This window comes from Zootoca vivipara, chromosome 10, assembly GCF_965207765.1.
Source record: "Zootoca vivipara chromosome 10, rZooViv2.hap1.1, whole genome shotgun sequence".
In the NCBI taxonomy this organism is placed as follows: domain Eukaryota; kingdom Metazoa; phylum Chordata; class Lepidosauria; order Squamata; family Lacertidae; genus Zootoca; species Zootoca vivipara.
In genome coordinates, this window is record NC_142593.1 from 21771238 (window position 1) to 21785753 (window position 14516).

Below are 14516 nucleotides of genomic sequence, written 5' to 3' on the forward strand. Positions count from 1 at the left end.
TTTATGGTCCAGCTCTCACTTCCATACATCACTACTGGGAAAACCATAGCTTAGCTTTAACTATACGGACCCTAGTAATGAACAAACAAGCATCAGAAGGCCTATTATTTGATAAGTCACAATTACACTAGTTTGATCCTTGGTACAGATTATATATTCTTGTTTTAACTTTAGTATGTGAGTGGTTATGCTCCAGTTGGGCTTACACCTTGCTGTTCATTTTATTAAAAAGGCTAACATTTAATGTGAATGTTTGTACAGAGATACAGCTGTTTAGAGAAAATAATTTGCCATTGAGGATCAGGTTCAAAAACTTGAAACGGCTCTTTACATCGGTTGTAAATGCAAACTTCTTCTTCTTCTTCTTCTTCTTCTTCTTCTTCTTCTTCTTCTTCTTCTTCTTCTTCTTCTTCTTCTTCTTGCAAACCTTCATGTTTGCATTTGAATCCAATCAACATTGTAAAGATTTAAGAGAGCATAATACCCCAAGTAATTTCTGTACAACAAGACATCTGAATGGCATGTATACATTGCTGCAAATCAATTTACTAAGAAAAGTATCTGCCTTCTGCAGTATTGGCACAGAGCTTCAAAAAACTAATAATATTGTAAAAGAAACCCATTCGTACTTATATTCCTTGAAAGTTACACTAGAGAGAAAGCTGTCTCTGCTGTGATAAACTATTGACTTCATGTGCCCACTGTTACTCCCCAAGGATTACTTAAATTATAACCATTGTGTCTTGTTATTGGTAACACCTTGGACTTTTCTTTAATTGCACTTCTGTCTTAATTATTCTTGGAATGTTCTCTCTCAATCTACCAAGTATCTAAGTAATCTTTACTTCACTTTATTCCTAAACCTTTCCCCCATGTACTATTTGAAAATTGCTGAGGGTCTGTGAGGCCCAGATAATAATTGTTCGGCTTGTTGCAACAATTGCAATGGGATGTGTTGGATATTGTATTTTTATTGCTTCTTTTATTTATATTTTATTTTATTGTATAAACACTTGGAGTATTATGGAATTTCATAAGAAATAAAAGCAAGAAAATGCAATTAAAATCAATACGACTGTTTTAGGCAATGAATGCATATGGAACAAAAAATAGAAGGATTTATGGAGGGATTTGTGTATGTAGGTAGGATTGGTTGTAGGTTTAAGGTGTGGGGAAATGTTTCCGCTCAAAAGCTTTCCAGAAATCTCAGAAATCCCTTAAAACGTGCTAGTATTTCCTCTCCTCCTGTCCAGCTTCCCCCTCCCCAAATGTAATCTCTTTGTTTCTTTTGCTCCTCAAACCTCAACATGTAGGTGGTACTTCAGACATGTCCAAATGCTGTGCCTGTGAACCTTTGTAGGGTAAGACTGTCTGCTGAGTTCCTCAAGGACAAGTCTGAGTCTGACTAAGGTGGAGGGTGATAGCTAAAGCCGCATCCTTCGACTAGTGGTGGCAGGCAGAAGGATGGGTAGCCCGGTCTGTGGGGTTGTGCCTCTTTACCTTACTGGACTGGCTTCACTGAACATATATCCGACTTTATAACAAAGTTGGTAATCATAGTGTAGCTTTCTGTAATCTATTGTACATACATTCAGTTATTTTACAGAGAAATATCTATAACTGCAGGACTATCATGAACCTGGCAAAGTTTTGCATATACAAACACAATGTAAATATAGCTTTTTCAAGGCTGTTTTAGAGGTCTGATAAAGCGCGACATACGAAGTGTATGGTTGGGATGGTTTAGGTAAAAGTACAAATCAGTAAAATAATCCTGATTTGTAAGAAAGGAAAGAGTTACGACCTCTAATCTTAACCTCATTTGTTAAATTCTACTCACCCCTACTGATTTAAGACTAGAAATTGTTTAGAATGATTTATTTTGGATAACAACTGGTGCCTCCAATTTGAAATTAAATTTGCCTAATGGTAGTAATGGGACGCAAGTGGTGCTGTGGTCTAAACCACTGAGCCTAGGGCTTCTGATTGGAAGGTCGGTGGTTCGAATCCCCGTGATGGAGGGAGCTCCCGTTGCTCAGTCCCAGCTCCTGCAAACCTAGCAGTTCAAAAATGCAAGTAGATAAATGGGTACCACTGTGTTGGGAAGGTAAACAGCGTTTCCGTGCGCTGCTCTGGTTTCGCCAGAAGCGGCTTAGTCGTGCTGACCACATGACCCATAAAAAACTGTCTGTGGACAAACGTCGGCTCCCTCGGTCAGTTAAGCGAGATGAGCGCGGCAACCCCAGAGTCGTTCGCGACTGGACTTAACTGTAAGGGGTCCTTTACCTTTAATTGTTGTAAAGATGTGGTAATATTGACATTCCAAAGCACCATGCCAGAATATACAAAAAATAAAAGGAAATGCGCAAAACAATAAACAGGCATTGGGGTACCTGCATGTCACCTTAGTGCAAAACAAAATCTGTGCCACTAGAAAACAAGCCAGAGCCTCTTGTAACAACCTGGGCTTATGGTTTGTCTCCAAGGTTTATGCAGACAACCAAGGTTTGTTCTACTACAGCAGGAGTGGGGGAAGAGTACTGTGAGAACCTTTGAGCATCACCTACCTGCTTGCTGCTTGGTCACATAAAACCATGGTTTGTTTTTAACTATAGTTTAATGTGGTTTGCGCACCAGGTCAATAAATTACATTTCTTCACTAATATATTTAGAATATTCATTTTATGTTCACAAATAAGAACCCAATTCTGTGCTCAGCACTGCATTGGCACTGCATTGGCAGGGGAGGAGGACTCCCCTGCTGAGCGCCTGAGGGCCCCAGTCCTGCCACTCGCCACCTGGCCTAGGGCTAGGCCTGATGGGCTCTATAAAGGGCTGCTGCTGCTGCTGCTGCTGCTGCTGGGCAAAGAGGGCTCCGTTTTGTTTTGTTTTGTTTTTGTTTTTTGTTTAAATTGCTGTTTTTTTTTACCTATGTCATTTTAAACTGTGATATTAATGCTGTATTCTTAGTTTTAGATTTATGTGGAAATTGTTTTCCATTTGGTTGTGTATTTTTTGATGTGGTTTATTTATTGTTTATGACTTTTGTAATTATGTAAATCTTGTCATGTTGTAAGCCGCCTGGAGCATTGTTTTTAACTGTGGAAAGGCGGCCTCCGAATAAAAAATGATGATGATGATGTGCATGAATATGATAAGAACCTGGACACTGGCCCACAAATGGTTAGGTTTGTGCATTTCACCCCTTAATTTCAGACAGCCAAACCCTAGAAATCCCAGGCACACTGGGGTTCAGACCCACCAAGTGGCCCAATTAGACATTTGTCCTTTGTGAAAACTGCTTAGGTGGCTTAAAGCTATTGAGAAGCCTCCTAGTTAGTGGCCGTGAGCCCAGAATTGTGGAGAAAGTAGGCATTTACCTGGGAGCTGCTAAAATTACCGTACTCGTGATTAGTCATAAATTGTGCCTTGAAGGTATGCAGCTCTTGGGCTTTAGCTGTCTTGCTTCTGGGCTTCTCAAGGGAAGAACCTAGGCACAAGGCAGCAACTTGTTTCATTTCATCTTATATATTATTCAGCCAACAAAAGTAAATATATCCAAGCCATGTCTTTATTTTCTGGATCACAAAGGGAGTTGAACATTTTTATAACACCATGGTGGCTTATGTTGCAGATACTTGTTTTCCCCCCTGTCCCATTATTATTTTCTGTTCAAAGTTTTGTAGGATTTTGTAATACTTCCTGTCAAAAGCCCGCAAAGCCTTTTTGACCATAGTGGGGCAAATAGAATAGGTGTTTTGTATCTCTATGACACCTCCAACTGTAGCTGATAAACAGCTCAACTTACCTGCACCCTTCTGGCTGTCATTGTGTTTATTAGTTGTATATGAATCAAAGTAGTAAGCTGATTTTTAAAATATGCTCCTTTGTCTACATTTTATAACTGCGTTTCACAGAAATTCTGCATACATATCTAATTAAATAATTTATTTCAGCTGCCTTATATCTTTCTATGGAGATTGACACTTGTTCATATGATGTTTTTCACATTTTCTTTCTCCGTATAAGAAGCAATATTGGTTTCTATTTAAACATTTATTTGCTAGTAGTGAATGTGTGCACTCAAAGTATTTACTGCTAGTGTATCTCTTTCCTGCAATCCTGGCTTATGCATATTGCCTGCTTTCTATTAACTCCTGGCCAGGAGAGTCACTTTTTGCATCTAGATGAGAAGACAGAAGCATTTCCACACTTGCTGAATTCTCTCTGGTGCCTGTTCAAGGCTAAGTCCGTTGCCAGTGCAAATTACTTATAATACAACAGTTTGAGAGGGAAAGAAAATCAAAATTTATCCAACCAAGGATAGTACTTTGTTACTTTTTATCAAGCTCAAACAGACAGTTTTAATCCCTGGAATTATAATCTACTATGAGAAGTCTACCTATTCTGCAGTCTTTTGAGGATAGAAAAATAAGAGATAAAGGGGCCAAAATGGTAAAGATCCTTAGTGCTGATCTAACTAGTTTATTCTGGCAGCTATGTGCCTGGATTTATTTATTTTAATTTTCCTTTCATATTGCTTACAGAAACTTTCACCATCTATGGCAGGTGAAAGTGTGTTGCATAAATAACGAAGGATCTTGTGGGACTATAAAAACTAGTACGCTTACTAAGCTACAAAATTTTCTGCTTCCTCCTTTACAGTACAGAAGCTCCTATCTTGTTCACCATGGACTCATAGGAAGGTGACAGCTGTAATCTTACTAGTGGGCTGCCACCTTTCAGAGATGTTGGGTTTCTATTTAGAATGGGTACGTTTTATGGGCTTTACCTGGGACACCCCAAGTAAAGCTTACAGCCTCAGTAAAAATGAGAGATGGGTGAATTTCTGAAAGTTCTCTTTCGATTAACAGTCAATAGAGTGAAGTTTGTATAAGGAGGGAACAGTTTACTGGCTCATCTTTGTAGTTAGATGTTGTTTGCAGTGAATTTTCATGCTTCCTTGTTTGCATTTTAACTGAGTTTTTTCTGTTTAGAAAAAATATTTACCTTGTTCAAATGTAACATTGAGGTGGCATGTGCATTCTGATACTCATTCCAAATCTCATCAGGCTGTGACTCTGATGGTGTCATTTCCTTTCATACCAAGGTGATCGAAATGCAGTTCTTTAAAGTGAAATGTCCTAAACCAGTGTCTGGCAGCTCCTATTAACTGAAGTGCATCACAAACAGTAACAAGGTCTCTGAAGACCACTTTTCTTACAAACTGTGTAGTCATATTTCCTCATTAGCTCGTTTCAATTGTCACTAATGCCATGTCCCAGGCTTTTACAAAGTTGACAAAAAAAAACCCATAAAAACTATATGCATGTAGAACAGACAATTATTTTCTGTAATTCAAGATCCTTTTGAATCCATTTGATAGCTTGTAGCTTGCACAGTTTAATTAGTTAACATTCACCCAGATTCAAGTCTGAATATAAGGAAGAAACATCTTAGGAAAAATTCACAAATTGTAATGCACAATAGACAGCATCAACCTTTGATTTTAAAATATTTAGTTTAGCATTTAAATTATTATGCTCAGTGCATAAAAAACACAGGAAACCATGAATATAATCGAATTGCTAAAGTGTTTAAATGCACCCAAAGTGGAAGTGGTGTTCTTAAATGTTTACCACTACATTTTGGCAGGAGAAGAATGAGTGTGTGTGATATATTCTTTCTATACTTTGTTGCTCTGCTGCATAGTGACATTCAGTGCTTTGCATTTGAGGTGTGTTGCTGTCCCATGCAATGTAATATTTAGCTTGTAAGTATGCACCACACTATATTTCTGTGACTAGATAACTGTGCTGATCAGGATGAAAGGCAGTCTTGTTCTGAACTTGAAATAGGGTTCTTGTTCTTACATTTAATGTTACAAATTTTAGTGATTCTATGTGTGCATGTTTTGATATGAGGACATCATTTGGTTTATAGCTTTGGGAGCAATATTTCTTCTTCTATATGTGCCATTTGGGTTGTAAAAAAGTTCAAACCGCTCTCACTTGTGTGGTTTTCAAGATAGAAGCATAGAAGCTTTGTGGAGAACTTGCAATAGGTGCAATACGTGATTGTTATGTGTTGCAACTTTTGAATTATAAGCTGAGCACCTTGTTAATAAATTCATAGTGTTTCTTCTAAAACAAGCAAACATTGGCATTTCTAAAATGTATAACATAAAGGAAATGGTTCACACAATAGAATTTTGATTGTGTTTACTTCTATGTTTTTGTTTTTATAAGTTTCAAGAAAAGGATACGAAATGTAATAATAATAAGCACAATTCTATAATTCTCTTACAAACTAAGAAACACTTTGGAACTTAAATCTCCATTCTAATTAATGCATGTTTCTGTAGCTAAACATTTGTGCTCAAGTAGGGGGTGATATTTCATGCTTGGATGTTTGCTGACGTTTGTAATAATCACTTTGGACATACAGCAATGAATCAAGGTACTTAATTTATAATTATTGTGAGTAGTATCTGAAGTTCCATTAAAACTGTAAACTACATTATAATAGTATCTCAAAGTTAGATGAAGGTTAAAAATTTTTATGATTATTGTTTTTAATCTAACTCTGTTACAAATATTGTGCTGCTATTCAACATTTTGTTATTAGTCTGAAATATTTCTGTAATATTTCAAAATCAAGAACACAAGACTGAATGATGCAAGTCCTTTATGTTGTCAATATTTCTATTTTCCATCTTGTTGAAATGACCAGAATCACTCGGATTGAAAAGTAAGCTGTAATGTATTCTGAAATAGCCTCATATACACACACACCAAATTAAAAGTTTGGTTTCTCAATTAGTAATTTACATTTTAAATATCTAGTAGTCATTGGTCTCTCATTAATTGAGATCTCTTTTGTATTTCAGATGTGTAGAAGTCATTGCTAAAGAAGGACAGAACTTGAAAGAACTTTATTTGGTGTCCTGTAAGATCACAGACTATGGTATGTAATATTCATTTTTAAAACACATTTATGCCATCAAGAAGAAGAGTTAATTGTAGTTGATATTTTTAGATTTCTCCATTCTGAAAAGTTGGAAGAAATGTTAATCATAAATATGTAGCTTCAAAACTTATTTTCTATTAAAATGATAGTTGCAAATTTAGATATAGTTACTATCTTAATGATAATAATACATGCACATTTTATGCAAATTGGTATCCTCCTCTTCTCTCTCTCTCTCTCTCTCTCTCTCTCTCTCTCTCTCTCTCTCTCTCTCTCTCTCTCTCTCTGAGATTCAGTTCCTCTTTCAGGCAATGCATAAGTTGCCACTGTATTTGTTGTGAGCTTTCAAATTTACAGGCAACCGGTGGTTTTAAACCACAAGTCTGCTTCTGCTTTCCATCTTCTAAGCACTTCCATATCTAGTTGCAGTGGCTTCCAGAGATTGAACAATAACAATAACTGGATTTTCAATAGAGCATTGTGCTAAATCATAGCTAAGCTTTCTTAACTTGGATTTGGTGTAACGTCTCAATTAATTCATTGTTCAACTAAACACATCTTTGACATATTTAAGGCATCTTCAAGCATTACATAGCAAGCTTGAAACACTGTGTGGGCCTGCTATCCAATCATGTTATGCGTGTATGCGTGTTGAAATTGAATATGACTCAGATAAGTAACTCATAGGAGAAAAATGGGGAAAGCAGCTAAGTGGTCTAATAATTTGAATTTATTTTCCATGGTTTGTATAGATAGGTTTGGTTTTTTTCCCATGGGGAGGGGAGATTTGGAGACTTCAGAGTTTAGTGCTTTTATAGTAGAACTGTATGGAAAACAATTAAGTTAACCTTTTCCGTACTTAAAAGATGAGTGTAAAGTATTAAAGATGCTTTTGGATCACAGAATCAACTAGGTTTAAGTTCAGTTGGATTGACTTGCACACTTTCCAGCTAAGCTCTCATTTTGTGACAGGCTGTCAAGAAGTCAAGCCATATCTTTATTCAGATATATACATGTTAAAAACCTTAATATAAATATTGAATTCCAGGAATAATACTGTTGACCGTCCTGCAAAAGACTGAAAATAATATAACTTTTATTTGTAAGTCTTAGGATATCTAGTATGACAGATAAAGAATAGTCACCTAAGTCAGCCTGTAAATCACATAAATCATCCTTTAAAAAAGAAAGTTATATTAAAACTTTGTTGACAATACTCTTAACAATCACTCATGCAAAAAAGAACATCTGCCAGAGCTATATGTAATTCATAACTATCAGAAATCAATTTTCTTTAAATAACTTCTAAGAATACTCCTGATGTCATGAAAATTCCAGGCAATTTTCTTTGAGAGTTTGTTTGGAATGCCACTGTGCATCTCAAAGCCCCATATAGTGAGGTAAATCAACTATAAGAATTGCAGATCTTTTGTCTCGTGGTACATTATGGAGGATTTTCAATTTGAGAAAGACAGTTAAGCCGAACTTTTAATTTTTTTGATAATGTAAAATGATGCACTGCCCCCATTATCAGCACCTTCTTCGCCCACTAAGTAAGTATACAGGGAAATAGCAGGTTGGAAGAAAGTGTGCTTTGAATGTGGCTTGTCACTATGCCCCAAACTAGAGCACCATATCCTCTTACCTATATTTTACATTCCATTGCAGAAGTCTCGTATATTGTGCTTCACTTTGTGCCTCCCTGTTTAAAGGCATCTATTGGCTTCATTTAAATTCCTCTAAAGTGATTTTTTTGCTCTCCTCTGAGGGTTTATTTTGCATCTTGGATAGCAAACTGTGGCAAACTACATATTTGAAAATGCAACATTAAATGTTAACTTAACATTTCATCCTCTTAAAACTGAAGTGTTGTTCCCCAGGGACCTAGAATCTATAATAACTCTTTTGTATAAAAAATTTAAGTATATTTTTACTACAAAAACCAAGCAATTGCTTCATTTTTGGGGGGGGATCAGTGACCTCTATTTTAGTTATTAGGTTTGTATCCAACTATTCAGCCAAATATAGAATACTGCAAATCCATGCAAAGGTACAATATCATCTGTTGGTGGTGGTGGGGTCCCCACGTGGGTTGTTTCTGCTGGTCCCTGGCACTTGACATAATCACAGGCAAGTATCCAGATTTCTTCCTGCAGGAGGAGGGGTAAAAAGAGTTGAAGATGAATTCCAGAGCTGGCTGATAGTGAAGATACCAACTCACAAAAGCAACTCCTTCTGCTTGCCTATCTCCTTGCTCTGTAGTCAGAGACCACAGATAAAGCGCAACCTGTAAATAAAACTTCAGGTACTTGGCAGAAGCCTCCTGGATCACATTAAAATGTGTTCCCTAATTCCTGAGGGACATCATACACCAATTGTCAAACTGGATCCCCCAACATCACCTTTAGGAACTGACCCCTAAGGAAAGACTGGGAACAGTGCTCCCCAGAGCCATCCCTGGCCAAACAGTCCAAAAGAATATGGTGGTCAACAGACTGGAAGCTGCTGAGAGGTCCAGCAAAACCAGCAGGGACTTACTCCCCCTGTCCAGTTTGCCAGGTAAAGCCAGGTAACGTGTTTGCCTCAACTGGACAGGGTGTTCAGGAGCAATTATGTCAAACTTCCTGGTCGTTTCCCCATCCTAGAGACTGATAAGTGCTTTGACAGAATCATCAAGTGGCAAAATAGGAAACTTCCCCAAGGCACCCAGAAAACTGTTTGGATCCATATTACTTCTTTTTAATAGGTCCTGTCTCCTGTGGAAGTTAGGAGTCCCTGTAATTTTCAGCTCAACATATTGTAAGGCTATGAAGCATCTGCCTGGAAGTGGAAATCACTCAGTACCATCAGTCTGGGAGATTCCATGCCCAAGACTACTCAGCTAGCTCAATTTGGGTGACTGTTGGGCAGCAGGGTCCTCATTCTGTGGGCAGCTGTCCTCACGAACAAAAAACTCAAAACTGGTAGAAAGCTGAAGAGGGCACCTCGTCTGAGGAATGGAATTACAGTAGGTCTGAACAACTCTACTCGTCTTAGATAGCACTGAATGGAGAAACCTCACAGATACAGTGATTTTGTTAAAATAATATAAATATAATAGTACTAGGAATAGCCACTCTTTGCTAACCCCTTTCTTGCACCTCTTCCCCCACACCTCTTTCCTTTACACCTGATCCCCAAAACCCTCACTTTATCCCTCACCCATCCCTTTGCCTATCTCTACCCCAAGCCCCACCTCTGTTTAAAGGTGGGGGAGCTCAGAGAGGAGCTAGTCCCACTCCATTTTTAGTGGGTCACAGAGTGGCTCCATTTTTTTTTACCCCTTGCACCTGAGCAGCTGTCACACCTTCCAACTTAACTGTCTGCAGTCCCTGTCACCTTCCTGCTTCTTTCCCCACCCGGCACATTCCCGATTGGTGTGTTTGTGACCAGCACACTGAGTGTTGTTTCCTCCGGCTCAGCCAGGAGTCCCTCAGGCATGAAGCCGCCAGCCCCTCAGCAGGCAGTGGCCAGCAGCAGCAGTCTGTCATGGAGGGTCATGTCAAAGTGGCTCTTTTTTGTCATGCCAGTCGGCCAGCCTCTTTCCCCAGCTAGGGTGCTGCAGGCTTTGGGAGATGCCATGCTAGGGGCTCCAGGGGCTCTCAGATTCTTGCCTTGTGCAGTTGTGCTGGTGGCGCTTATAAGCTCTTGGTGGTAGCTTAACGTGCTGTTATATCCATTGCTGCCGCTGCCTCCCCGCTCTGTTAAATGCAGCTGTAGCAGTAGAGAGCCTGCCGGCTTTGTTCTCTCCTTCCTGCTGTTCTGGCGGCATGCTGGCGTTGGTGCGGCCACGCAAATAGAGCGTCACAAAAACTTTACATTTTTATTTACATAGGAAAAAATAATTATTAAACAGGTAATGTAAAATAAAAAGTAAACTTGCTTTTACAGTATACAAATGTTGAAAATCCATTCACTAGCTGATCATCATGTCAGCTTTTCAATTAAAAATGCTTTTCCAAATGAGAAGTGCAAATTGCCTCTTTGTATATTACGACTTGTGGCAGTGAGTATAAGCACAAGTGCATTTGTATTTCTATTTTTTCTGCCTATTGCCACTTGTGAATCTAGTAGGCTCAGTTATTGTGATCCAGAAACCTTGCCTTTCAGGACTAAGCAGCATCAGTGAATTGCCATTTCATCTTGCTGAACTGAAGCTACAGAATTCAACTTAGTGCCTTTTAAAAAAAACCAAACCAAAGTAATTTAAATGTATGTATTCTAGTTCTTCCATAAGTCAAGTGGAATGATTCTAGTTTTTGAAATGTCAGGGATCTTTTTGACCCAACTAAGCTAATGGCATACTTTATTTGCAATTCTCTTTCATCCAGTGCCCTATTCTTGCTTATTTATTAACTGTACATACTGAAATACATTGCATCTAATTACAAAATGCCAAGAGCTCATAAGAAATGCTTCCATAAATATGTAACCACTTGGGCCTTAGTACACAAAAAAGAGAATATTTCAGGCGGAAGATATGTGGCCAGTTTCTATAATAAAGAAAATAGGTCCTGGGATTCAGCAGTGTCTTTGAGAAAATGGAGTGGCCTGAAAACTGTAAAATTATAAGAGCACAGATTTCTTTTGAAAAGAGAAATATTTGTAAGACTAAACATTTCTAAAATCCTGTGTGCCTTACCTAATTAACCTAGGTACTCTTTTCAATTTGACTATATATGTGGTTTGTCAAAGAGTAAATGGTGTAATGATCTCAGGCAGGCAAGCAAGCCCTGATAAGAATTAATGAGACTCTGTCAGTTTTATGGCAGTTTATTTACAATTTACATTCAGAGCAAAGTTCCGAGCCTGCCACTCTTAGCTACGAGTTGGTCACTCTGACTCTTGTCCATCCCTTCCTCTCTTGTACTTCCATTGCATTTTAACCCTTTCAGCTTTTCTGGTTCGGGGAGAAGGTGGGTGAAATCCCCCCTGCCATCAAACAAAGATCCTACTAACTGCTGCCTACCTCCTGGTTGCATAGCAACCCCCTGAATGTCATCTATCTCCTTCCCTCCCTCTGCCTGTGAGCTTTCCAAGTCTGCTGCTCTATCTGAGTCTGGGAACTCTTGATGAAAGGGGGCTGAACTAACCCACTCCTGCTCTGTCTGCGGCTGCCATCCCTCGCCTCCAGAGTCAGATTCTGCCTCCCTTTGTACTGGCATTCCTTCCTCTCCAGAGTCAGACTCTTCCCGGGCATTCAATTCAGCCATATCCCTGACAAATGGTAAGTTAGGTGTAATGTAGGGTTGCCATATTTCAAAAAGTGAAAATCCAGACACAAAAGTTCTTACACATGGACAAATCCTGGCAATGTCCGGGAAATTCCAGACGTATGGCAATCTTAATGTAATGACAAAAGTGTAGGACTTGCACCAGAAATCAAATGCTTCTCCGTCATGAACACACTAACCATGTGCTGTAGGGTTTGGGGGATAAAATGAGATCCCTCCAGATGTGAAATTTTGAAGCTGGGGCAGGGCGGGGGGGACAAGTTTCTCTCTCTCTTCTCTCCCCGGCACATTTTTTTTATAATTTTTCATAAAATTTTAAATTAAAACAATTACATACTGCTTAACTGTAAATAAAACCTCTAAGCAGTTGACAGAAGAAGATAAAATATACAAGTATTGATAAAAATTAAAAAACAAGTTTTGAAAAATTCAAAAAAGATTTAAACTAAAATTACAGATTAAAACACCTGCCAACTTTTACACGTCCAAGTAGATTTGCCTAAACAAAAAATGTTTATAGCAGGCATCAGGAAGAGTACAGTGAAGGCAACTGCTTGATCTCAATAGGCAGGGAATCAGAGAGTGCAGATGCTATTGTGGTAAAAAAGCTATTTCTTACAAGTGTGGGGCAATTATGTGGCACTTGTAAAAGTGCCATTTCTGCAGATTGTTTTGTTATCAGTGAACATTTCCTACCATTTGTGTTCTGTTTTGAGTTGTAATTTTTTGCTTATATTTTATTGATTTTGAATTTGTTAGCCATCTTGTGCTCTTGAGAAAAGGCAGGGCAAAGCCATCTTACAGATAAATGAATTTTCTCTGGATAGATCAGAGTGGAAGATCTGGTTTCCGTCCTGGGTAGTCTTAAATTGAGGTACTATACTAACAGGCCACTCCCAGACCTGTTGTACTTCAGGGATGAAATAATGTCTGTAAAATCAGACCATTTGTTTGAAAGAGAGGGGGAGAAGTTGTTCAAGGCAACTTGATACTTTAAAATTAATAATACTGTACTCTAAATACAATCAGCTATTTCACAAATGCTGGATGTAAGTTATGATTGTGTCAGCGCCTTTTATTTATCTGGATTTTTCAGCCCTACCAGATCCCTGAAGGTTTTTGATTGTTCCATTAATGTTGTCGGTTTTGGGTTATCAGCTTTACAACTCTTTTCACTTTGTTTCATGAAGCAACTCAATATTAATTTGCTCAATTTACATAAAGATTCAGTAGAGTTTAAATAAATATCTGTATTTTTGAAGTCTGATCTGCACAATGTGTTTCTGAGCTGTATTTTCAGCTATTAGGAGTACTTTTAACAGCACATTTTAGAATATGTTTTAATACATAGACACTTACAGGTGTTTGCCTGTTTGCTTTTTTTCATAATTGTAATTTACCTAGAAACATAGAGTAACAAATATTTCATTAGTTCAAAATAAAAATGCTGAAATATGTTCCTTCTCCATCAAACACTCAAAGTTTTATATTTACAATGTTAGTGTAATGATCAGCCAAAGTTCATTTTACTAACTGGATGTTAATGTTGTAAATATTCAACAGCAGAATGATATTTTTATACTAAGATATTTATACAGTGGTACCTCGATTTACAAACACAATTGGTTCCAGAAGTCTGTACTTTACCTGAAGCGTACTTAACCTGAAGCGAACTGAAGCGAATGGTCGTGACTGAAGGAAGGAATCCTCATTGACCAACTGAAAAAGAGACTGCTTTTCTTTACAGCTATTTTTCCTTTACAGCTATGTTGTTTTTAAGATCATAAAGATTTTAACTGCAACAGTGTGGTAGAAATCTGGAGTTTCTACATACTGGTGTTGGCATGTAAGGCCATCATTTAGAATTGTTTCTAAAGATATTGATGAGACATGATGAACATTTTAAATCTGTTAATCCTCTAGGATTAGCCACAACCAAGTTTGTTTTAGCAAAAAGTGTCCTCATGAGTGAAACAACCTTAGAGTTTGAAAGGCAAACACTTCTGTGATGTTGAAAAGACCATAATTGTTTTTATCCTTTGCACTAGAGCAGTGTTTCCCAAACTTAAGTCTCCAGCTGTTTTTGAACTACAACTCCCTTCATTGCTAGCTAGCAGGAGCAGTGGTCAGGGATGATGGGAATTGTAGTCCAAAAACAGCTGGAGACCCAAGTTTGGGAAACACTGCACTAGATCATCAGTTCAAACTTCACTGGAATAATGGAATTAAGATAAATGTGAAAGCAATAAAGTTAAACTTGTTTGTTTAGTTGGC

The 14516-nt window shown here is 38.0% G+C and overlaps 1 protein-coding gene across 1 annotated transcript in view; it reads left to right on the forward strand.

Annotated features, from left to right (window-relative positions):
- The window catches only part of FBXL17 (F-box and leucine rich repeat protein 17), a 152492-nt gene that overhangs the window by 89421 nt on the left and 48555 nt on the right, over window positions 1-14516 (forward strand). Inside the window, exon 7 of the mRNA XM_035100064.3 lies at window positions 6890-6966. Coding sequence (XP_034955955.1) covers window positions 6890-6966 — 77 coding nt within the window. The remainder of the gene's footprint in view (window positions 1-6889; window positions 6967-14516) is intronic.